This window comes from Polyodon spathula, chromosome 5 (assembly GCF_017654505.1).
Source record: "Polyodon spathula isolate WHYD16114869_AA chromosome 5, ASM1765450v1, whole genome shotgun sequence".
Classification (NCBI taxonomy): Eukaryota; Metazoa; Chordata; class Actinopteri; order Acipenseriformes; family Polyodontidae; genus Polyodon; species Polyodon spathula.
Window position 1 is genome coordinate 21,650,685 of NC_054538.1, and position 25,429 is coordinate 21,676,113.

General features: G+C 37.0%; 1 protein-coding gene across 7 annotated transcripts in view; it reads left to right on the forward strand.

Moving 5' to 3' along the window:
- LOC121315728 (ras and Rab interactor 2-like) overlaps positions 1–25,429 on the forward strand; it is a 73,081-nt gene that overhangs the window by 13,095 nt on the left and 34,557 nt on the right. For 3 of the 7 annotated variants that reach the window (XM_041250075.1, XM_041250080.1, XM_041250081.1), the window contains exons 2-4: positions 13,745–13,800; positions 19,509–19,549; positions 20,053–20,151. In XM_041250075.1, the coding sequence (XP_041106009.1) occupies positions 20,095–20,151 (57 nt within the window). In that variant the 5' untranslated portion in view covers positions 13,745–13,800; positions 19,509–19,549; positions 20,053–20,094. Of the gene's footprint in view, positions 1–10,319; positions 10,338–13,744; positions 13,801–19,508; positions 19,550–20,052; positions 20,152–25,429 lie in introns of those variants that run through there. The other 4 variants (XM_041250076.1, XM_041250078.1, XM_041250077.1 and 1 more) reach the window with 4 other exon arrangements.

Genomic DNA, 25,429 nt, shown 5'->3' on the forward strand with positions numbered 1-25,429 from the left:
TTGTAAACAGACAGTCAGTATAGTGTAATTTAAACTGGCATTCATCTAAAAGCAGATGGTAGTCTAATGATATGATAGCTTAAAATAGTCCTAAACCAATACCATAAGTACAGTAGTAGACTTCCTTGTCTAAGCAGAATCTCTGATGCCAAATCAGAGCCACATACTTGTAACCACATTGGTGTGGATTGGAGAATTGTTTGGTTGATGTTTCTGCTTTCACTGATTTGTAAACTAAAGCCCCTTTTACACTGGACTGAATCTAACTGGACTGAATCTAACCTGGCTGAACCGTGTGTCATGCAGGTCGGGTATGCAATTTCACTCTACTTTTGATAAAGCAGGGTTGACCAGCGTGACAGATGCAAGTTCACAATGTGCATATCAATGCCCCGGAAGCAGCTTGTTACAGACGCTTCCATCCAAGCTTCTCTGGATTGAACCATCGGCTCAAATGTTGATTAGAGCAAACGTTTCTTCATCCCTGCTGCAATCTAGCTCATGGTGTGTCTCAAACAACAGAAATAATGGCTAAACAGAATAAACAAGTTATTTTCCTTGCTGAAGTGAACCCTTCTCGCTGGTGTGGTTGTTTGTTATTGCGTCGGCTCACAAATGGCCATCAAGCATTTTGTCTCGCTGCAAGACATTATTATTATTATTATTGTTATTATTATGATGATGTTTATAAACTGTTTACAGTATGAAGACCAGCAGTTGACTTTGACCTTTGCCTTACAGTACCTGCAGGTGTGAAAATGTATTTAATTAATAATATCCCAAAAAACATCAAACTTAAAAAAAAAATAAATAAAAAAAAAAAGATGTCAGTTTTATGTTGTGTTTTGTTTTTCACTAACTATAGAAAGACATGAAGGCCTCTTTTGAAACGCATTCATCACTGTACTTTGTAGAAGAGTTCTCAAGTTCCAAATTTAGGTCTTTCTGGAATGGAAAACTAATCTTGAAGTGGAGTCATCCTTAGAAACAAAGGACCAAAAATTGGTCAGTGCAGGCCAGGCTGTGAGGTGATGCATTGTAATTAAACAAAGACTGCAATGGCAGTGTTGAGGAATTTTGTAGTAAAAATGTGAAATGATTTATATTGACTATTCAGTACAATCAGAGTGTTTGATGTGAGGGAAATATCCGTTTACATTTAGATATATAATGGAAAGCACTGATTTGCCCAGAGCAGTGGTCATAAGGTAATTTCAACTTTCAACTGCAGGTTTTGTTGATTTTAATATTGTACTAGGCTGTATCCTTAGCTTTGTTTAGCTTAACCTTAATAAATCGAAGCATCCATTTTATTTTGTGAATTTTTTTGGTGGTTTCTTTTTTGCCAGGTTGCCCTGCTAAACATACTAAAGACCTACCATAAACATACCGTACCATGTCTGGACCACCACAGCCCAGCTACTGTAAGAAATCTGGATGTTACCTAATCTTGAAGAGTGTTCAGTTTCATTCATATGCAGATTATACACAGCTAGATCTGAATACCGTATTCCTTCGAATTTAAGACACACTTTTAACCATTTTTTGCTTCTCAAACAATAGCCCGCGTCTTTAATTTGAGTACAGTATAGTGATGCGTGTATTAAAATCAGCAACAAAAGACGTAACTACTCGAGTACACAAACAGCAACGCGACTGACTGCTGAGAAAAGACAACAAAGGCGTCTGCCCGAATACACAAGCAGCAACGTGACACTGCTGAGAAAAAACAAACCAAGCTTCCTGAGGAATTCCAAGAGAAATGTGTACAATTTCAGCATTTCTAACAAACAGTACTAGCGGGACAGATCGGAAATGCTGCTCAGACTCCGTATTTTTCGACATGCCAAGCAATGTTCAATGCTGTTGTGGTTGCTGGGTTACATGTTGCCTGATGCCATGGAGTGTTGTGTCGTGCTTGTTGTTGTGTGTGATGCCATAAATAAGTGGTGGTATGTGTGAAACAGACACCATCTTAAGTATTATACAGTGCGCAGCACAATAAATAAGCTCCGTGGTTAATCTGCAACAACACTTTCGGGTCAGTTTTGTATGATGCAACATCATAGTTGAGGTTGTATCTTTGTAAATGCATATTTATTTGATGTTTTATTTTTTCCTCAAATTGAGAGTGGTTAATTTGGGCTGCGTCTAAATTTCAAGATATGGTACAAACATTTCTGCTGATATATTAGTGCTTACCAAGTGTCTTGCAGACACAGAATCTTGGATCTCTGCTAATTTATTGCTGGTAAAAGCTGAAATTCTGCTTACTGACTCTAAAACACAAGTGAAATATTTCACTTTTTTTAGTTTAGCTGTGGTAACTATCTACTGCAGCCATCAGCTTCTTCTTACACTTAGACACCACAATGTCTTTTGAGGCACATATTTCGTCTGTTGTCATCCTCTTTTTTCCATTTACAGAAAATTGCCAGAATTGGACGTTTTCTCTCAGTGATGCTGACATTTTGATCCATGCATTTGTAACATCTAGGCTTGACTATTGTAACTCTCTATTTACAGGCCTTCCATCTAAAGCAATTGATAGATTACAAATAGTTCAGAATGCAGCTGCCAGAATCTTGACTGGTACGAAAAAGTACCACCACATTACACCCAGTTCTCGCTTCATTGGCTTCCCATTAAGTATCGAATCTTTTTTAAACTACTTCTCCTGACTAATAGCTCACACAGTGGTATTGCTCCTGCTTAGCTTACTGAATTACTTTTTCCTTGTCAACCGAGTGGTACCCTTAGATCCTCCCAGGCTGGCCTGCTGGTTGTTCCTGATGTGAAATTCCTTTAGCCACCTGGCTTCAGTGCAATGGAATGACCTCCCCGCCGACATCAGGAACTGCCAGTCAGTCGAATGTTTATAAAAGGCCTTAAGAATTATCTGCTCGCTCTCGAGTTAAGGCCCTCGAGAAGACCGTCTCCCACTGTCCTCTGCTATCTGTTTGCTTCTATAACCAAATTTGCTTTTGTGTTTATGTCCTGATTTTATGATTGTTTTTTTTTTTTTTCTCTCTTTTAGATGTATATTTTTTTAAACTGTGTAAAGCGCCTTGAGATGTGAAGGTCTGCACTATATAAATCAAAATTGTTGTTGATGCGGTGACGCTTGGCTCTTGTTGAGGACAGGCAGCACATACCATAGCTGGTTTAACTGGTGTGGTATACTGTATCTAACAATTAGTGTGCAGAGAAAAGGTCTGCTGGTGCTTGTATTCGTAATTGCCTTTAAGAAGTATTTATCGGTAGGTATTAAATAATTTTAATAAAACTTCCGCATTCCGCAGTTTATGGCCTTGATACAGTGGTGCGGCAGCAAAAATGTCAACTCCCCAGACGAGAGGAAAATTCACTTTGTCTGCTTTTAAAACACTCAATGTAGAAGTTAATTGCCTTTTGACAACTTTTTTTTTTTTATGTTTTATAATTCAACACATTCATGAATAGATTTATTTAGTGCCTGCCGATTTTTAAATACTTTAAGAAGTTTTCATATGACTGCTCAGGAAGTTTGTTTCTTATTATAATTGTCACTCCGCCTGTCAGAAAGCTAGTTGAAAACTTAAATAAATGCTTTGAAATGATGGGCCTTTGCCAGAACGTTTCTGTAGCGGTGGATGTTGAATTGTGCAGTTGGAGCATCAGAGGTCATCATAATAATGATCCATTTGGAGACAGACAAACTATCTACCCATGAAAAGCGCGTGGGAGTTCAGAGAGGAGAGAGGAAACTGCTTTGTTTAAAAGAGTGATGATAAGAGATTCATTAGTTTAGACTAAAAGGTTTAGGCCTATACAATGGTAAAAATCAGCAGGAAGTTTACCATTGCTAAACCATGGGTTGATTTTGAATTAAAGTAAACATTGCTTATTGTATGTAGATGGAAGCCAAAGAAATCTTAAATCTTAAAAAGTACCCAGACACTACTCACTCATTAAAAGGGAAATTCCAGTCTCTAGTACGTGTTCCCACCATGTATTGAAGTCTATTCAAATTCTGTATTTCCTTCTCACAGCTTTCCACTTGAACGTTGGATTTTCTTATTAATGTTTACAACTTGCACCACAAGCTCACGTGTGTTCTGTGTTTTAATCTGTTGCTTCTTCTTAATGGATAAGTGATACTTAAGAGTACAGACCATTGACCAATCAACATCCCACCCAAATTTATTTGCTTGCTGGGACAAATAAAAGAAAACACAAGAGAGGAACTGTGCCTTTTCAAATCATTAAATGGGCCGTGTTCCAAGTCTCTCACTGTGGTTCAGATTAGTTTTTTGGCGTGTCCAATCATGCCATATTAAAAGAGGCCAACAGAAAAGAAAAGCTGCAGCCGGAACTTAGTAGCAAACTAAAACAAAATAAAGGTATTGGGACTTGCACAAGTAATTCCCTCTGCTGATTCCTGCTGTGCTCACTTACAGGAAATGAAATCCACAAGCAGATCATTTGAACAGTTCATGACACAAAAAACAACTGTTTAAACAGAAAATACCTGCAGAGGTTTGGGCTGAAACTGCAGTTTTGCAAAAGGGGGAGTGGCACAAACAACAAAGTTTTAGCCTCCACATGCAAATGAACTGCGGCTTTCCCAGTACGTTTCCATTTTTCAATGAATTACCAGCTGTTCCCTGAACGAATCCAAGATCGTTTACTGTTGCTGTGTATTACTAACTTCCTTGTGCTTGCATTCTAGCACCTGTGATAACAGGCTTATTTTATGAAACAGCTTGCTGGAAAGAGGTAAAAATAGAAAGGGGTTTATCAACACTCAGTTTTCATACATGCAGTAAGTGGAGTCCATGAAGCAGTTTTTTTAGATCCACAGGGTTCTTCACCATGTCACAGTGGTATACTGTAAAGTAGGTTATTTTTATTATGTTTTGCTTTGACTTCTTTAACTTGGTACAGTAGTCTCAAGAGAACACCCCTCGGGAAGCAAGAAAAGTGTTCTCTAAGATGGAGTTAGCCACCCCAGACACCAGTATGAATCAATAAATAAATACATATGTATTTAGTCAGGATGCACATTTGAAATGAACTGAATAAGTAAAAGCAAAACAGTAGGCAAGTATATGTTAATAAACTATTATAATAGTGACAGACAAACTAACATTAATAAAACTAAAGCAAAACAACACAGACAAAAGGCTTAAATTGCTATGTACTATGCTGGTGGGTGTGTTTCGGGGTCTCACAATAGCAGAGGCAAACATAATGAGTGTTACGTAGGGTTAACTTAATGCTAATAAACTAACTGTCAAACTTAATTAACACAGCACCCCTACACATGTTACAAAATGCAGCAGCAATATACAAGAGATGCACATTTTTTAACAGAATAGTGAAGCAACTCACCAGAATGGGAAACACCAAATTGCTCAGTGACTTGTGTCTTGATTCAGGTTTATTTCAAGAACTCGAATAATTTCCACCTTGGTGTAGCGAGAGAAACATCGGTGCATTTTGCCGTTTGTTTACGTGCCATTTTGTAGTGCACTTGTGGGAATCGGAATAAAAAACAATTGAATGATATGACGGCGGTCCTGGAAAGATGTAATAAACCAATCGGTGTGCCTCAAGACACTCTCATGATGACAAGTCACAGGGAGTTACCAGTGAAAAGGTGGGTAGGAAAGGACACAATGAAGTTAGCTCATAGTGTCTGTTTTTTTGGTTTTCTGAAAACTGTCAGTAACATAAAAAGAAAACAAGATTGATGTAAGCCCCAGGCAGTTTGACTTCCCTCTAGCAACCATCAAGGATGGGTAAGCTATGTTTAGAATGGTACACATTCTTGAGCTGGAAGTTAGACCATTGTTTCTGTGATCGCTAAACTAGACTCCTGGATACCCAATTGCTCAAGTCCTTATCACCCTTGAGATACAAGGAAGCTCTGGTTTATTTTGTTGTTGTTGGTAGGTTTGTTTCTGGGGCAATGTCTCATAGGTTAAAGTGTCTCTGTGTAGAACTGAATTTTCCTGGGAATTGCTGTAGCTGTTCAGAAAGCCTTTTAGTTTAAAGGCTTAGTTGAGAGTTCTGAAAACCTAGTTACCCTAACTGAAATGTTTAATTTTACTTTGTTTACAAAATATTTGATTGGATCCTATATTCCCTTTATATAACCCCCCAGGAATACTTTTGTTTTTGTTCACAAAAACATCAACTTCAAATTATCGCATGTAGTGTGGATGGGATTTATGTAAAAGTATCTGTATGACTAATTAATAAGAACATTTGACTTTGCACTACTTGCTTCAAAAAGGGTTGTATGGGGTGACGAAGTTGTACAAGTAGAGAATTTATAGCAAGGTAGCCAAATGAATTGGCAAAGTGAACATTAAGTCTAGAAACTAAACGACCTACAGCAAAGCAATGTAGCATTCAAGAGAATGCTGATCCAGTGATTTGCTAACTAAGTATTTACCCTGTAAATTGTAAATCGTTGGCACTATTTCATTGTTTTTGGGAACATAACCATTAAAATATATTTGAAGACCTCCCACCATACTAGTATTAGTATGACTGGTTTACATACTGTAGGTATTTCTAGTATATTTGTCAACACTACACATTTATATTTGCCCTTTTAAGATGAGTAAACTATACTAAGCATCAAAAGAAACTTATCACTATTATAACATTTATTTAAAAAAAAAAAAAAAAGGTATATAAATGATAGACATTGACAAAATGTTTTTGGTTTCTTTTTAATCACTTGATCATTCATCCTTGACCATGATGCGCCTGAGTGACTGTGACTGAAGCACATGCACTTAATCACCTAATTAGTGAGACAGTTGATTGGACCCTGGATATGGAGTGATTTCAGCTGTTGAATTGCAAGCTTGAATAAAAACAATAAAGAAAATCACAGAAGAAAACAGTATGCCACGTCTGTCGAGATCAGTGCCTTCGTGCAGTCGACATGTTGGAGGCTGGATAGGGCAGCATACTGTGGTTCGTCGTCTTGGGTGCTCACAGCTAGCAATTTCAAACCTGGCAAGACGGTATAACCAGAGGCAATCTGTCAATGACAGGCCACGAACTGTGAGACGAAGAGTCACAGCACCTGCCCAAGATCGACAGATCATTTTGCAGCGTCTTCGTGATGTCAGTTGTTAATCAGCACAGTAAAAAGTCACTGCACCTGCTCTGAAACAGTTTGCCATTTTTTTATCGCATCTAGTGCATTTTATCGAAATAAGTGAAAAGTTTATTTTAATGCTCAAATATAAGTGATACGTTTCTTTTGATGCTCAAATATGTGACGAGTTTCTTTTGATGCCCAGTATACATGTGGGGATCAAACAAACACTCTTTAGTTCAGCCCACTATGCATTTATATATTTTATTATATAAAAGAAAACCCAAGTTTACAGAAAAACAACTTGAATTCCAGGATCCCTTGAAGCTAACATCCAGTTTTAACTGCACCCTCACAAAAAAATGTTAAACTTTCAGAACAGTAGTTTGTCAACACATAGTTCTGACTGTATTCATTGTGACTGTTGATAGTTTCATTCTAGCAGCTTAGGTCTGGACAGTGCATAGCTTCACATCTGGTCTGGCAAGTTTTACGTCTTTACAAAACCTCTGGCTAAATTATTGTAAATGGGCTCAAGGGGCATCTTCACGAGTAAGTAATTAAAGAAATACAAAAAGAAACTAAAATTCAATAACAAATGTTTAGACTTGAAGTCTTTTTCCATGTCTTTATTTGCAAAACTAGAACTAAGTTGAAAAGCAGCCTTTGAACCCACACGTGGAACCCCTGATTAGCACCGATCCTGAACTACACTACCTAAGGTAACATTAGATTGTTTAAGATTAGTGGTCATTTGTTTTGCTGAAACCAGAGGAATATACACTTAACTAAACTTAGTTAAAGCTTTGTGGATGACAACCAGATCACCTTTTGACTCTTTCAAAATGGCTACCCTGTATAATGGTGTGTGGAAAGGTTTACAATGCTACTGTAGTATACTATAGAAAAAGAAAAACACAGTTTGATTGGTACAGGTATGCACATTCACTTACACATGCAATAGTGGCTTCTTGTTAATCTTGCAGACGTACACTGCTGTGCAAAAGTCTTAGACATGTTGCATTTTTCTACTCTGATTATGAGCATCAACAATTTACTCAAAGCCTCCACTAGCGTTTTCTACTATTATAACAACCTTGTCTTGCATAAAGAAGGAAAAACATTGAGTGAAACAGCTTGCATCACTCGATTTTCAAGGTGTGGTATCCGAAGCATAATCAACAAGTACAGAGAAACATCAACAGTAATTGACAAACCCAGGACTGGAAGACCCCAAAAGCTGTCTAACAACTTCAAGATAATTTCCTTAAGAATAGAAAGAAGACAAGCATTGAATTGACAACAAACTGGCAGAAGGCAGAGGTGTCGTTGTCCATCAAATCAGAAGTATGAAGGTCACTCTTGAAATCAGGAGTTGAAGGATGTGTTGCAGTAAGAATACCTCTGTTAAGAAAGGGGAACAAGACTAAAAGGCTAAATTATGCACAAGAACACAGAAATTGGACTATGGAACAGTGGTCAAAGGTGCTTTGGACTGTTGATGGATAGATGGATGGATGGATGGACAACGACACCTGTGCCTTCTGCCAGTTCTGTTGTCAATTCAACGCTTGTCTTCTTTCTATTCCTTAAGGATACTATCTTCAATGTTATCTTTTTGGGTCCAGTCCTGGGTTTGTCAATTACAGATAATGTTTCTCTGTACTTGTTCATTTTGTTTCGGATACCACACCTTGAAAATCGAGTGATGCAAGCTATTTCACTCAATGTTTTTCCTTCTTTATGCAAGACAAGGTTGTTATAATAGTAGAAAACGCTAGTGGAGGCTTTGAGTAAATTGTTGATGCTCATAATCAGAGTAGAAAAATGCAACATGTCTAAGACTTTCACAGCAGTGTACGTCGTTAGTTTGTGTCATCCTACATTTAAAATTAGATAATACTGATTTATTTTTTATGGTTAGCTGATTAAAATTATTCTGGCCCCTTTTGCTTTAAAAAAACAAAACAAAACAAAAAAAACTTTAGTTCTTCATCCATGTTTTCTGCATAGTTAAATAGTGGTTCTGAGTAGTTTCTTGCTATAATTTAAAAATGTATTCCACTGTGAAAATGCACATGATTGTGCAAAGACAATTTTTTTTAATAGTGGAGTACAATTATTTTATTCCTCTCAGAAAATACTCTTGTCTTTGTAAATAGGGCCCTCTGTGTTTATTTTAATAGAAGATTAGGAAGATGTTAAGATAAATAAAGCCCTAGAACATTCCACCTGCAGTTAATTCCACTAGTACAGGCATGGGGTAGGAGTTACTCAGTTTGACAGTGTGTTTAAAGGCTGTCTTTAAGCATCTGTGAAATGTTAACCACCAGCTGCCTTTGGCATGCTCGGCCAGGTACAGTATTGGAGGTGGGTGAGTAGGGGAGGGTACTGGACTATACTTTCACATTTTTTCTTTCAAAATGATTTAGCAATGATAGGCCAAATAAAGTTCAGTCTACATCTCTCAAGCAGAGAGTGTCAGACTCCATACCAGACCTGTACAGATGAAAGGCATGAAACCCTAGTCAAGAGACCGACTCCCTCATTTGAGCCAGACATTGTATTTAACAACGAATACACTTGTGAGATGTTCATTATAAATCGATGCATCGCCCTACTCATACATTTTTTTCCATTGGGCTGCACTTACTGCCTTATTTTGGAGTCAGTTATTGCCTATCTTTCAAGTTAGTTACTGAGACACATTTTTAACCCAGACTTCAGTATCTGAGTCCTCGGTTCCAAGCATCAGACGGTAGGGCAGAATTTGATTGGAATGTTACCATTTGAAATAGTGCATATATGTGTTCTCGTGTAGCCTTTTGGCTTCCTTGCCTTTAAGTAACCTTCCAGTGAAACACACTGATATATATATATATATATATATATATATATATATATATCTATATATAATATATATATATAGCTATATATATAAATTCAGTTTTGCATAACCATCCAAAATGTTGGGGATTCAAAGTAATAGTGAGGGATTGCTTGTGTCACATAATAATGGTCCTGGACTCGCAACTAAAAAAACTGGGGGTCCCAATAAAGTATAAAGTCTTAATGGTATAGTACAGAAATCTTTTTTTTTTTTTTTCCTTCATTAATTAAAGTTTTGACTTTTTTTTTTTTTTTTTATAATAAGAAACATACACTAAAAGCCACAAACAGAATCTTGGCTAAACAACTTCCACTAACAAAGCAAGGAAATGGCCATTTAAATCTGGTAAGTTATGCTGTTTTCGATTATTACATCATTTTTTAATTGCATTTATCATATTTTTCCACCATTTAAGAAAATAGTGTGCAAATATTTATCATATGCAGTATGTTGGGTCTTGTAAATGTTTTTACTTGTGCAACTTTGCAGTGACTTCTCATTTTGTCTTGTTTGTCGTGAATAGTTTTTTCCTTTTTTGACAACAGCAAAACACCCATCAGATCGCAATTGATTGCACATGTATCAAATTCTGACAGCATACCACTTTCATTCTGACAGCGTACCACATTCTGACATTACATGGGTCAAGTTTTGGTACGCATACAACATTCTGACGATGTACCACTTTCTAATACTATACCGGTGCACAACATCAGAACTACTACCATTAATAATGTCAAGAATTACAAGCAACCACAGTATACCCTTAAACTTAGCAGTATTGTAACTACAGTGCTGCCAAACAGACAGCGGAAAAAAAAACATTATTAAACTTCTGAGCCATTTCTTTCTGTCCACAGCCGCAAATGTCTTTCAAACACAGTTGCTTACAGTATGCTTGGGAAGCAGTCAGCAAGGAAGACTGAAATAGATTCAGCAAAAATAGTATACAAGAGGTCACGCGAAAGGGGTGCAACTCCTGCTCCGATTCAAGAGAGTACCGGGGTCCACGTTTTCTAGTTCTCCACAGCGGGAACTACAATGCAGAGTAGGGGCCCATCATTGTTATGAAGCTTGCACTTCACACAACGCAGCTGTATTACCTGCTTGATTTAAAAATAAATAAAAAATCAACCAAAAAAACAAGTGCGGTGTGGCTGCCCGTGTCAGACGCGCCTCCCGAGGATGCAGACAACTGCAAACCTGAGAGTCCTGACACACCATATGTGTGGCACTGATTCAATTATAATGTTAAATTCATCAGATACAAATGTGAAAACAATAATTTACCACTTACGGATAGACTGTAGTTGACATGGATCTGATATTGTCCTATGAACAGTATCCCCAAAAATAATACTGTGTAAAGTTCATAACACTTAAAAACTACCTTGTAAGATGAGTATGAGTAAGGCCAAATTGTACTGCATGAAGTCTTCTATTTTAAGCACAGGGAAAATGAGCTTCCCCACACTGTTCCACTAATGTGCCTTCACCCTGCTATAGGGGGCTACTTGGTTCTTTGCTTATCTCAGTTTCACTTATTGACAATAAACTCATTTCCTATAGACCCTAAAAAACACCAGATAAACAAGACTTTTGTTTAGTACAGACTTCACCCTAGAATAAAATCAAATACCAGATAGGTTTTCAGTTCTGTGAACCACATCCTGTCATTTTTCCCATCCTTGCTTGCCCTCATGCAATGACATTTCTTATAAAAGAAAAACAGAATTCCCTACAGGCTAATGCAGCGGTTTTCAAACTGGGGTGCACATACGCAAGCTCTCGTCAGGGGATATGCAAGAAAAATCCTGTAATGACAGAAAACACTTTTTACCACGTTGTAAGAACATAAGAAAGTTTACAAACGAGAGGAGACCATTCGGCCCGTCTTCCTCGTTTGGTTGTTAGTAGCTTATTAATCTCAGAATCTCATCAAGCAGCTTCTTGAAGGATCCCAGGGTGTCAGCTTCAACAACATTACAGAGGAGTTGGTTCCAGACCCTCACAATTCTCTGTGTAAAAAAAAAAAAATAATAATAATATTATTATTATTATTATTATTATAGAAATGGAATCGCGGGATTAAAATGAATAAATAAATAAATCCTGGGTTGGATTCCCTGGAGTAGGGAATCCAGAGTTGGATTCCCTACTCCAGACATATTGAGTGTGTTCATATCACGTTTTACAGCTGATTAACATGAACAGAGTAATGCACTAAACACTAACATAGAAGCATTTTGCTAAAAGTCATTTTTGACTGCCTGATATAATTTCCCCTTTCTGCTTAAACAAATCAGCTTTTGGAAATATTCACTTCAATGACAAGACACACACAGCATTTTACATTGTCTCAGCTCAATTGTTCAATGATAAAATTCGAGTTCAATCAAAAAAAACTTTTTAAAAAATCAGTTTTCTTTCTACACTTCTGTATTTGTTAGAAGAAATGCATGTCTTAAGAATTGCTTTTTGATTTTTATTTTAAATTGGAACCTTTAGTTTTGTTTTTCGGAAGCATAACCTGTTTTTGGACTCTTAATTTGGACTTGTTTTGGCATACTTTTTGGAGTCTGGATTTTAAAATCATTTTACATAGCATTATTAGTTAGTGCGTTTGCACCGTGGTTAACTAATTGTATTTTATTTCGTTCATTTTTAACAGCGCTTTTCCATTTACAGTACTTAATCTAGTAATTACCAATGTTTTTTTCTGTTTTCATAGGTATATTATGACCCTATCTCAGATGGGAGTTCACGGTAGACTAGATTATTTGGAAAGAGGTACAGGGCCTAAAACGTTTGAAAACCACTGGTCTAATGTGTTTTATGTTTGCACATCAAAAACAACTTGAACTCCACCCCGACACTAACTGAGCCCAGCCAGAATGTCATGTTTATAAAAACTAACAAATTGTTTAAATCATGTCTGAACACTTGGCGCAATTTCCCAGTGGCGGCAGCCTATTATTTTCTATTTATAGCCACAACTGTTTTCCAAATGTTTGCCAAAAAGAGAAAAAGTAGTTTTCTATTGTTTTTTCTCAAACAGACAAATCTCTGAACTTCCAGACGGTTGTTTCAGAACTAATTATCTCAATGTAAAACACAGTGCTTGACAAAGAGTCTCGTGCGAGTATCTGCACACAGAGTTTATGTGCTATTGATTGTACAGAGATAAACGCTACACTTGCAGAATTTGATTTTATTTCTTCCTGGTCTTATATTTTCATGTACTGCTAAGTACTTTTTTTTCTTTTAAGTGACCTGACTTTTAACCTCAGAGCTTTCAGTTTTCAGTAAACAAGACGGCAGAGAAACATGCATCATATCTGCTAAGTAATGGTTTTATTTGACAAATGATTTATGTTTTGCCAGGCAACACCCATTAAGTCATTTAGCACCTTATGTAAATATTTGAAATATTGTCCAATCTCAAAAGAGGTAATGTGAGATACATACAGTACTGCACTGTGAGGTTATTATTCAAATTCTCTTGTTCAGGATCTTCAGCCTTTTTTAAACCATTTTTTCTCAGCAACCCTCACCCCTCATCTGCATTCCACTTATCTTTCAAGGATAGAACTGACAGTGTAGTTAAGTACCTTGATTTGAATCAGTTATGTAGCTTTTAAAGTGAAACAGACAAAGCTTTTAAAAACAGCTTCTTGCCTCATCTTCTTACCATAGGAAAAGAACATTTCCACGTACTACACGTCCCTTAATTTTGTCTTTTCATTTTCCAGACTACAGCCACTTGACTGATTGAAGATTTGTTCCTAGTGCTCTTCTTGTGCAGAAGGTAAATCTATTAGAACCTCAAATTACCTCAGACTAATACTGTATGTGTAGCACAGACAAGAAGTGTGAGTTTTATGGCTTTGAAATAAAGAATAAATTCCATGGCCTACATTAATAAACAAGGATTACCTGGAGACAGAATGTTACAAAATGGATCCAAGCGTGCTCATTGTATCGCCATAATATTCCTGTGTGGCACAGTGTTTGTGTTTGTTAATATCCCTGTACAACACATAACACTGATTGTCTGCAGAACTTGCTGTCTGAAAAGAAATTCTTGAAAAATAATACAGTAGCATTTAGTCTTTAGTAGATTAGTTTTGTGCCAAATATTTTCAAAAGGTATATGTAAAAAAAAAAAAAAAAAAAAGCAAGCAAATCGCATTGACAGACTACACAGTTATTCACTGGGAAGCGTGATCAGAGGGTACATTAGATCATCTCTGAATTAGTGTGTTTTTTTTAAGTATTTTTTTAGTATTTAATTAATTTCATTTAGATCCTATGTACTGTATTATTCAAATTCCATGACCCTGTCATTTTTTTGCCAAAACAAAATCTGTGTGAGGTTGAAGCCGTTAATTTAGGGCGTATTGCCTCTTGTATTTCCAGGGTTTTTGATAAATGCTCTAATGTTATACATGTATCTTTCTTGCACAGATTTTTCTGCCCTCCTCTACAATTTAAAGTAGTGCAGATGACCCCATCTTGCATTCTGATGCATGAATTAAAGGGGGGAGGGTCTCAATTGATGTAAGCTCAGGGTTCAAAGTGATTAACATCGTTCCAGTTACATCAGTAATTCTTTGCAAGTGATTATTTCTCTTTTAAGGTCTTCTTTTGTCTTCCAGCATGTGTTGAGTTTTAAAAGGACATTCAGAACAGTTTGGTGGCTGCCTCAATCTAAATCTTCCACATCTGATTCCTAATACAGCGCAGTAAACCCTGTATTAATAAAAGCTGTGGATAACAGAAACCACTTGTCCTGGTTTCTTCATATTCTCACTACAGCATGTTTGACTGTGCTTGGTCAGATCTCTACTTCCTGTGCTGATGAAAAACATTCAATATGTGGCTGAGACCAACCTTCTAACCAAATAGTGTAGCAGAAAGACTAAAGATTGTGGGTTTGATAAAGCCCATAGGTAATGATGTCGTCTGTTGGGACCCAAAAAATGTTTTCTTCACTTGTAGTCACTGTTATGTCACGTAATCCTCAAATTTGGTTTTGGGCCATCAGTTTAAGTACTTAAATCGCCACTTGTTTGGCTAAGACTTATAATACACACAACTGATGTCCAATGTTGGAGTTGTTCTTATTAATGTAATTGGTTTACTGATGTACACCTTTACCTCTGCATGTATTACTCTGCTGTACACTGTGTCCATGCATTCTGCTTGCTGTTTAGTCACTGACACGGAAGCTACAGGCTCGGAAGTGTTCCTTGTACAGCTCTTCTGTTACGGAGGTCATCTGGGACGATGATAAAGCGCCACACTGATAAAAACAAAGAATAACACAACACCAGTGCTGTAACTTAGACATCAGTGTTTTAAGGACAACAGGTCTCTTTGTGCTTGTGGGGGTATTGATCCACTGAAAGGGGCCAAATGTCCCTTTGTGTTGATGCAGCTGCCTCGACAAGCAAAAAAAAGCAAAAGCAATGCCTTCATTTGAAGTCTACGTCAAAATAGAGGCATGTTTCGTAACTTGGTGGTTGTTGTTTCCATCAGCAGCTGTGTAGTATCTGGCGCTGTTTCAGAAGACCCTTTCACACTGGCACTTCTACACGAGTTCTGGCTACCTGGGTCACAATCCTGCATAGTGTGAAACCACGTACCTGGGTTAACCTGGGTTCCAGTGACCCACCTCAGGATGTGGGTTGACACACTTTAACCCTGGTTGAGCGAGACAAAATGCATGACCAGCTGATGAAATAACAAACTGCCACGTCTGCGTGAAGGTTTCAGTTCCTCAAGGAACATTTGTAATTATTCTGTTTCGCTATATTTTTGTTGCTTGAGACACAGCATGAATGAGATTGCAGCAGGGATGAAGAAACATTTAATCTAATCAACATTTGAGCCGACTGTTCAATCCAGAGAAGCTTGGTTGTTAGTGTCGGTAACAAGCCTCTGCCGGGGCATTGATGCACGCATTATTTACTTGCGTCTGTCACCCAGGTCAACCCTGCTTTATGAAAGCAGTGTGAAATCACATACCTGACCGGCATGACACCGGATAGATCATGCGTGTGAAATGGGCTATATAGATTCACTGACATGAAACCAGCAGCCTCATTGGAATGTGCCAGCTGGACTTACCAGAGTGACTTTGCTGTATTTCCTCCTGTGGTGTGCAAAGTCAATTGCTTAATAGCACCACCTGTTAGTAAAGGTGGGATAGCTGCAGCTATAAGCTTACCCTACTGCTAGTGTTTTGCTCTGTGAGCTAAGAGGGCATACTTTACTGCTGTACTGTAAAGTTATAAATGTATTTTACTTCCTTTGTTATCAGCCAGGAAGGGATCACCGTGGCGATATCCTCTAGGGATGCTTTGTTCCTAAATCCTGCCAAACGTGTTAATTAACCCTTTCAGCCCTGGATTCTCTTTGTCAAAATTAAGTTATAGAATTCCAAAAATAACTCCTTTATTGAGTATACATGAGAGCAGGACAAAACTTTTTTTTTTTTTTTTTTTACAGATATTTATACACTACCTCAGGCTGGGACCCAGGGGAGTCCTGGGAGGTTCCAGCATGATTTCTGATGGCATATGTTAGCATACGGCTGTAAGACAGGGTTATACTGTCAGCTGTTGGCCAACATGTATCATATACAGAAACAAATAAAGTACTGGTGATCTGTTGTTTAATGTTTGTTGGTACTGTAACAAAAGTTATGATTTGTAACAACTTCAGAAACTTTTTAGTAGAGATTATGCTTAATGTAGAAGTGACAACTGCACAAATGCATAGCAATAAACAGTATTTCCTTTAGAGAATTTTGGACCATTGTATACCTATACACTGGGACTGGGTGCAGGTCGAGTGTGAGTTTCTTACCCTGCTACAGTATATAAGGTTTCAGAAGGGTGGCGTCGGACGCACAACAGTAATCTGTGCAGCTAGGCATGTACTGCAGAAGAAACAGTTCAAAGAGGCTTTTTATAATTTTGTTTTCTTCAGCTATTTTTTAAATGTTTCTATGGAGTGGTCAGTGAATGGAGCCATATATATATATATATATATATATATATATATATATATATATATAGCCATAGGCCTAGCGTATATATATTATATATATAATATATATATATGTATATATATACTATAATATTATATTAGGCTATATATATATAAAAAAAAAAATATATCTTGTGTATTCTGCATTTAAAAAGCATTTAAAAATGCTTCCTTAATCTTACCATCTGTGTTTTGAACCATAACTAAGTGAACAAGCTAAGCGTTTAATTTAATATCCCCCTAATTTTTTTTTCCTGACTTTAATACTTGTTGGAAAGCAAAACAAGGCCTGTGTTTGTAAACAGCAATTGCCCAGGCATGTTGAGCATGTTAAGTGCGTCTAATCAAATTCTGTTTGTTTACACAATGCAACTGAGGACTAATGAGGCGGCCTTCCTGTTTATCTGTTGGTCGCATTGCCTGATTTTGTAAATAATATTCAACTGTTGCGGTTCTCACGATGCCTTGTGATGTATGAAGAAATTAGTTAAAAACAGAAGGACAATATCTACAATACAAAGCCCAGGGATTGTTGTCTTTTAGAAAAGAAAAAAAGGCAGTAAAAAAAATATCTCTGGAACGTCACAAAATCAAAAACAACAACATTAATGCTGTTCAGCTACTTTGAGGACAGTTCCACTGCAAGACCATGCGTTTTGATTCTACCCACATTTAGTTCTTTTCTGGGAAAAAAAAAAAAAAAAAAATCCCAACTAGCCTGAACTTGATTTCATTTTTTTCATTCTTTTCCTTCCATGTGTTTTTTTTCGCATGTTGTTACCCCTAGTTCAGCACCCAGATGAAAATACTGACTGATTTCTGACATTAACAGGAGTTAGTACTGTAATTTACTAGCTGACTTTGTATTCAGTGTTTTCTTCCCACAAAATATTAGAAATGCTAATGGCTTGCTTTTAGAAAAGCATTGTAATACCTGTGTTAACCAGAAGGTATTTTCTTTTTTTCAAAATACGTGCGAGAGGGGTATCTTTAAATAGCAGCAACCTCTATTAAGTAGCAACAAATGTTCAGTCTCTTTGGCGACCGATTTTTTTGCACTGTAAGTTCACTGTATTTAAAGGTGTGACAATGAAGGTGGCTGTTGATGTAAATATTACAAAATAAATAAATGAATACTTCCAGTTCCACTAGAACATTATCATTGCCCCCTGCACGCTTTTCTGTTTTAGACGTTCATTTTGTACTGCATGTGCAGTTATGTTGAAATCTGTTCTGGAGTACAGTATGTGGAGGTTGTCTGGGAGTCTCTCCATCCTTTCTAAAACTTGGTTAGGGCAGTATTGATAGTATCAGTCTGTGGATATATGGAGACACATGGATGGAAATATGAATCCTGTTGCATACCAGTTTCCCCCATTCTTGGTTTTAAAATGAGCCTGATTAGCCAGAGTACAGGTAACAAGTTCAAGTGTTATTAAACTTGTATTAAACTAGGAATATATCAAACTGCTATGCAATGGTCATCTTTTCATCCCTTTGACATGTCTGTGTGTATGACAAACTTACATTTTGAATGTGTGCATACAGAGGATGTTCTACAGTACTGTAAGTCACGGTGATCTCATTTTTCGTGTTATCGTTCGATCTGCTCTAATTTGTTTTGTTTACATCTGCAGCAGAGGATTTTAAGAACTTTGCTCTGTGTGCGCTATGGCCCAGAGTTATCTAACCTAAGACGCTTGTCTACAAGGCACCAAAGGAAATGCCTGCATTTTTCCGGTAGGCGGCAACCAGATGAAATATACAGAATAACTGCACAGTTTTTATTTGTTTTTTTTTTTTTGTTTTTTTTTATTGAACTGCCGAGCTTCTTGTAGCTGTCCAGCTACGCTACTGCTTAATTGCAATTTTCAAAGCTACTTGCAATCCAGACTGGTGAGTCTGCACTGATTTGGGGAAAAAAAGGCGATGATTCGCAAACACAGCGAATGTGACAGAGAGAAGAGGCAGCACACTTTTCAGTGTGACAAAAGCCAGAGTGGCACATTTGTGAATGGGTCGTCTACCTTTAATAGTTGATTTTAAAGCACATGAAAAATCAAGTCATCACTATAACTGTGTGAAACTGATGAAGGCAATGACTGCCAAACAAGGCACTTGAAAAACGTAACAATTACTACACACCATAAACATTTGAATGGATGTTTGACCTGGATGAGGCAAAATAATTAAATGTGGGGAAAACCTATAAAAATTCTAAACAGGCACAGGAGTATATATACGCTATTGTGAGGACCCTGCATCCAGCCCAACTGCTAAATATTTGTTGGTTGTCTAGGATGGTTCTACAGATTGTTCCATTACTGAGGCAGCGATATGTTACGTGAAGTATGCTGTTAACAGTGTTGGGGTTCAGAATGTGGGGAAGGCAGATGCAGAAACCCAATCAATGTATTTGGGAATGAGCATTAATGTTTATTGTATCTGTTTGTTTTTTAGGAAAATAACATTTAAGGATCTCAGAAACTTCATAAGGACTAGTAAGTTTCAAAAGTACCATCATTTTGTTAGTTTCTAACCTTGCTGAAGTGTACTGCTGCTTTGTACATCTGCAAACACTAGAGGACTTTTAATCACTTCAGCATGGTCTGGAATTGGAAAGCAAGGCTAGCGGGTGATAAGCCAGCACTGCAAGGCAGTCCTTTAATCCATTACAGCACCCCTATACGCATGGGAGTGCACACTAGACTGTCTGAGAACATTCATTTATTAAGACTTGCAGTAACAGCTCAAGAGACTGGGGTGGAGATGGAGGGGAGGGTTTGTTTTGGGCAAACCAAAACAAAGTCAACCCGGTGGGCTTAACCAGAGCACGCAAGCAGGAATAACAAGGATATCTTGGAGGTGGGAGGAGAGGGAATAAGCACAAGGCTGCTGTTGACAGAAAAAGAAACTTTGGCAGAGCTGATGTTGTGACTGTTCCTGCGGCTCACGATGGAATTTCCTACAGGCTGGACTAACCATTAAATGTCTCTACTTTCAGGACTTCAGGGGCTAGGCAGCCTTTACAGACACAGACGGGAGGATGTCGAGCATACTAATTGATCCCTGCCGGCTGGACAGGACAGGAAGCTTCTTCAAGGTATTGTGATTTCTTTTTTGGTCTGATTTTCTGTTTTTCTGTAAACTGGCTGATATCTTCTCACTTCCTAGCAAACAGTGCTTGTCAGAAACCTATTCTGTAGAGTGCCAGCTGCAGAGAAATTGCTGGGGTCCCAGCCAAAACAGAAAGACAAAAAAAAAAAAAAAACACAGTATGCGATGGAAGTGCTGAAAGGAAAGCATCCTGAAGCTTTTTAGTTCGGTTTGGGTACTGGAGGTAAAAGCGTGCTCAGATTTATTTTTATTTTTTTCTAGACAGCAATGTTGAGCTTAGTAAATGTGCTTGAGGAAAAGACCTGAGATATTGTGTTACAATTAAGTGTTTACATTCCATGCATTTGTTTGTTTTTCAATATGTGTTTTTTTTTTTATTTGCCCAAAATAAAGCGTGTGCTGGTTGGTTATTGGGTATATGTGGCTTGGCTTGTTTTGTTTAACACTATTGGCAGGACCAAAATAATGGTTGGCAAGGTAGTTATGCCAGTGCCTTTAGTGTTTGTAAAGCAAGCCCATGTGAAATTGAGAAAACAGGAAAATACAAATAACATATAAAGTAATACTTGCTGGGAGACCCACAACTGAACCAGATGCTCCACCACAGCTTCTAACTGTGAGAGACAAACTGATCTTACTGAAGCATGAAACCCTCTAGACCAGGCACTAACTTGTGGCTCTTTCAATCCGCTCCACTCCAGGACCTTGTTCCAGCCAGGTCTTTGAAACCAAGGATTGTGTAATACTGCTGTTGCTGGTGCATGGGCTCTCATAGTTGTTTTTGATTACTGTTGCTACTGTTGCCAATAACTAGATTTGCAGCTGCAAGCAAAAAGACAAACTAGGGATCATCGAGTTCATACTATTCTTTTACTCCACCCCGGGACTTATGAAATTTAGAATTTTTCCTAAGTAAATAACTAGAATATGAAGCTTGTATTAAAGTTCAGTTGACACCCTTTGACGAAGCTTCATGTCCCTTGTATTTAGAGACTGGGTTGAAACAAAAGTGTATACTGCAAACTTAAAAGGAATCAAGGGGCATGGGTATGTCACAAAAGGGGACCCTACAAAGGGGGTTGCTAATGGGGGGGATTTCACTGTTATCAATGGTACTAATTAGCAAAAACATACACCTTTAGAAATTGTCAAGAAATAATGCATATTATAGTTTGATAGTTATGTTTAACTTTACTTGTTAATACCAGGTCCTGTGCCTTGTTTCAGTAGACTGCCTGTTTTCAGAATAATTGGTGGTATCACATATTGTATTGGGCTATACAGCTGGCTGTGCCAATCTTTTTCCAACAAGTGCAACAGGATTGTGAATATTTGACTAAATTCCTGGCATGCCTGAGGGACCTTCTATTTGACATGCCCACTGGCTTAATCAACCCCATTTAGAGAAGCCCTGACCGCCAATATCTTTTGGTTCAATTTTTAGGATCTAAACTCTTAAAATCCCCTGGTTGTCTGGAAGTATCTACTTTTTTTGAGCTTGCATAGCAGAACACTGAAGAGATTTATAGCATGCTGTCCCATGTACATAACATCAGATTTTCCTTTTAAAAGACAAGGGGAAAGCGGGAGTCATTTTAAAATAAATAAGTAAATGTTCTGCTATCTGCAGACTAAACCTGAATACCTTCTTTATACAAGTGTTAATTTCCATTTTTATTTTATTATTTTTAACAACATATATTCAGACAGGGATTCAGCTGTTACACACATCATTGCATCATTTGCAAAGTTTTGTTTTGTTTTGTTTTTCTGCCACAATTTTAGTAAGCTGACTGGAATGTGCTTTGCTTGGGGAAACAGGTTAGATGCCAGTTAACCCTTTTGTTTTAAACACACGACTGAATTTTTTGACTTCTTAGAATTGTAGGAGCATTAAATACTGTCCTATTATTGTGAAATAGAAGTGTTCACTTTGGAGAATCAGTCGACAAATTGGGATGAAACTTGGCATGGACATTCATCATTATACCAAGACCTTGAGGGTATTACAATCTAGGTCGTGGCACTTAATGTAACTTCTTATTCATGAGGTCTGGCTTGTGTTTGGGTAGATCACACCATGGTAGAACAGTTATTTATTTCTTATTGGGTCTATTTCATTGACAAACTTGTCACTCTAAATGCAGTACCTCCACTCTTAAAATTTGCACAACGCAATGATAAACATGGAAAACAACTATTTGTTCAATTTTCTTCCATTGCACTAAATCTTAAATGCATGTTCTTGCCACTGCTGTAGTAAGATGCCATTTGCATAGTAATAAACTGTTTGCACACATTGCACCACCAAGTTTGTTTCATATCACTACATTGTTTGAGAATCTTCTTCGAAGAATGGACTCCTGCAGATCTAAGCTATTATTATAAGACGTTATTGCTTTGTAATTCTTGCTTAGCATCAACTTCAGAGTTACAGAACCAATACAGTGTTATACTGTAGTTTGTAGGAAGTTATTTAACCCATACCTCTTTGTCAGACTGTGCTTTAAAATATATAATTTGTGTCTCGGATAATGTTAAAGTTGCATTTTGACACCGATAAGAAATAGTCACCACATAAACGCATACAAAAACTTTTTAAATAGTACAGTGCAGGACATATCATGACTTAGAGACAACATTGGCACTAACGCACATTATTTAAGCAGTAGAACACACTGAGGTGTGAAATACCGATCTGATAGATGCGTTGTTAGAAACAAGGTAAAGCTGTTTGAACATTTCAGAATGAAGCACATCATGTTGTGTTCTTGTGAATAAAATGGTCCGTTCCAGAAGACGCTGTACACTGTTGTCTAACAAAAGCACTGCTTGGAATCTTGTTCAGGCAATTGGAATGCTGTGCTAACCTGATCCATTTTATTACTGTAAATGGCATGCTCATTGGTCTAATTTGATAGTGGCATTCATAATTTCAAAGGTTATTCATGTTATAGTAAATCAAAAATGGTAATAAAAACATTTTGTAAAGAGGATTCTGCTCACTGCCAATTGTAAAGGTGTTGTCTGGTGGGACATCGTTTTTGTACCGGTATTAAATAAATAATAATAAAAAAAATCAGATTTCCACCTTGAAACGTTAAGAACAAAAACATAAAACATGGCCAGAAGACCAGGTAGCCCTTCTGCCCAGCGAGGCGACTCACTTCAGCTTCTCCTATGTGTTTCTAGGGCCTTTAAATGTACTACATAAGGGTTATGACACAATATTGCATGAATGACGAGTGTCCACCTTGCAGAAATGACTTCCAAGATATTCACCAAATGAAATGCAAAACAACATTAGAAGGCTGTCTACCACAATGCATTATTTCTTCACTTCAAGCCAATTGTTCCAATGCTCTCCAGAATGTACTGTAAGGAATACCACATTCCCCCAATACAAAATATATACCACATTCCCCAAGACTGAGAAACAAAAAAAACAAAACATATATATAATATGTGTGTGTGTGTGTGTGTGTGTGTGTGTGTGTGTGTGTGTGTATATATATATATATATATATATATATATATATATATATATATATATATATATATATATATATATATATATATATATATATATTTAGCTCAAAGAGCCAGCTCCCCAACTTTCCAGTATGTTGTACATATCTTTCTCAAGGGAGCATGTGTTTGAATCAAAACATTGGAGGTATTTATAGGATATATTAGTTTTTGCTCAAAGAGCCAACTTCCCAACATTTCGGTATGTTTAACATATTAAGTAAGTAACCAAATGTATTTAGACCTTATTTTAGCTCTCCTTTTATTCATTTATTTTTATTTGAATGGCTTGATCTAGGTAATCATAAAAGATGCCAGTCATGCCATACACAATATAGTTTTTGGCTTCTTGTAATATGAGATATTGAGGTGATGTCAATACTCCAGCCACACTAACTACCTCATCCACGTATTTCATAAAAACAGGGTAGTAGCTGCAAAGTTTTGAAAAATATTGACAATATGATTGCAGAAATATCTGATATCCTAATCAGGACTATACCATATTAGATCACACGGAACTGCTGCCCACTGGTTACTGGTACCAGATTACAGTAATTACCTGATAGTGTAATCTGTTTGAAAAACCCGCACTGATAACTACCCTTACTGTATCTACATTGATATCTGGTCACATATCCTGATAGAAAATACCTGTGTACATGCGTGTTATGACTTATAAACTGTGATAAAAGGAGTTTGATTTTATAACCTTTTTAGGAAGAGGCTCCTTGTGAATAGTACTGTATCGGACAGTAGTCCTTCATCTAACGACAGGTCATGGAGCCACAGACAGAAGACATTCCATTGTGACTGTTCAGATGTAACCATGCACAGCATTGGGATGTACCACACATGCCAAAATGCTTTGGTCTTCTTTTCCATAAATGTGCTGGGTACAAAGTTAATCATGTTTTAAAATAGTTTTTTTATAATAATAATAATAATAATAATAATAATAATAATAATAATAATAATAATAATAATAGTGACAATGTAGTATGATGGTTAAAAAAAAAGAACCATAAGAAATGTCCTTCTTGTTACACTTTGCCATGCGTTTACTACAGGAATCGTAAGGATTAGCTGTGAAGTTCTCATAGCTAGTTTCTCCCCAAAATGACAGATAACCGCTGCCATCTACTGTGCATTGCCAGTATTACATCAACATTTTAAAACAATTGGAGAGTTGCCAGATAACAGGAATATTGCAACAAACGGAACAAAATCATTTTGAAGGCTGCTTGAATATCATTTTTAGAATGGGTATAGTCATGTGATGAAACTGCCTTACAATGACAAGTAATCTTTAACAGTACATGTGTGAGGATCACAAGCTGATATGAACTCCTCAATTCAGAGCTAGTTTACTAAGTATAAATGCAGAATATGGAAAATGGAAATCTTCTTGGGGGTAAGGTTGGCATGAGGCCATTTTAATGGCTAAATGAATTTTTTTTTGTATCACTATAAGTCCTGCATATGTGTAAAATAAAAGTTTTGCATCACCCTATAGATTGAACTAATTTTTGCTTCATAAAGTGAGTGAAACCTGTCGAATAATGTTACTTTAACATATGGAATTACATTCTGCTTTGTAATATAAAATTGATCATTTAGACAACTCTAACATTAATACCATACTACTATTATGGCTGCTGGTAGACTTTTGCAATATAATTTGTAGTTTCTTTGTTTATATGATGCTAAATAAAATATTTAAATTATATTCATAC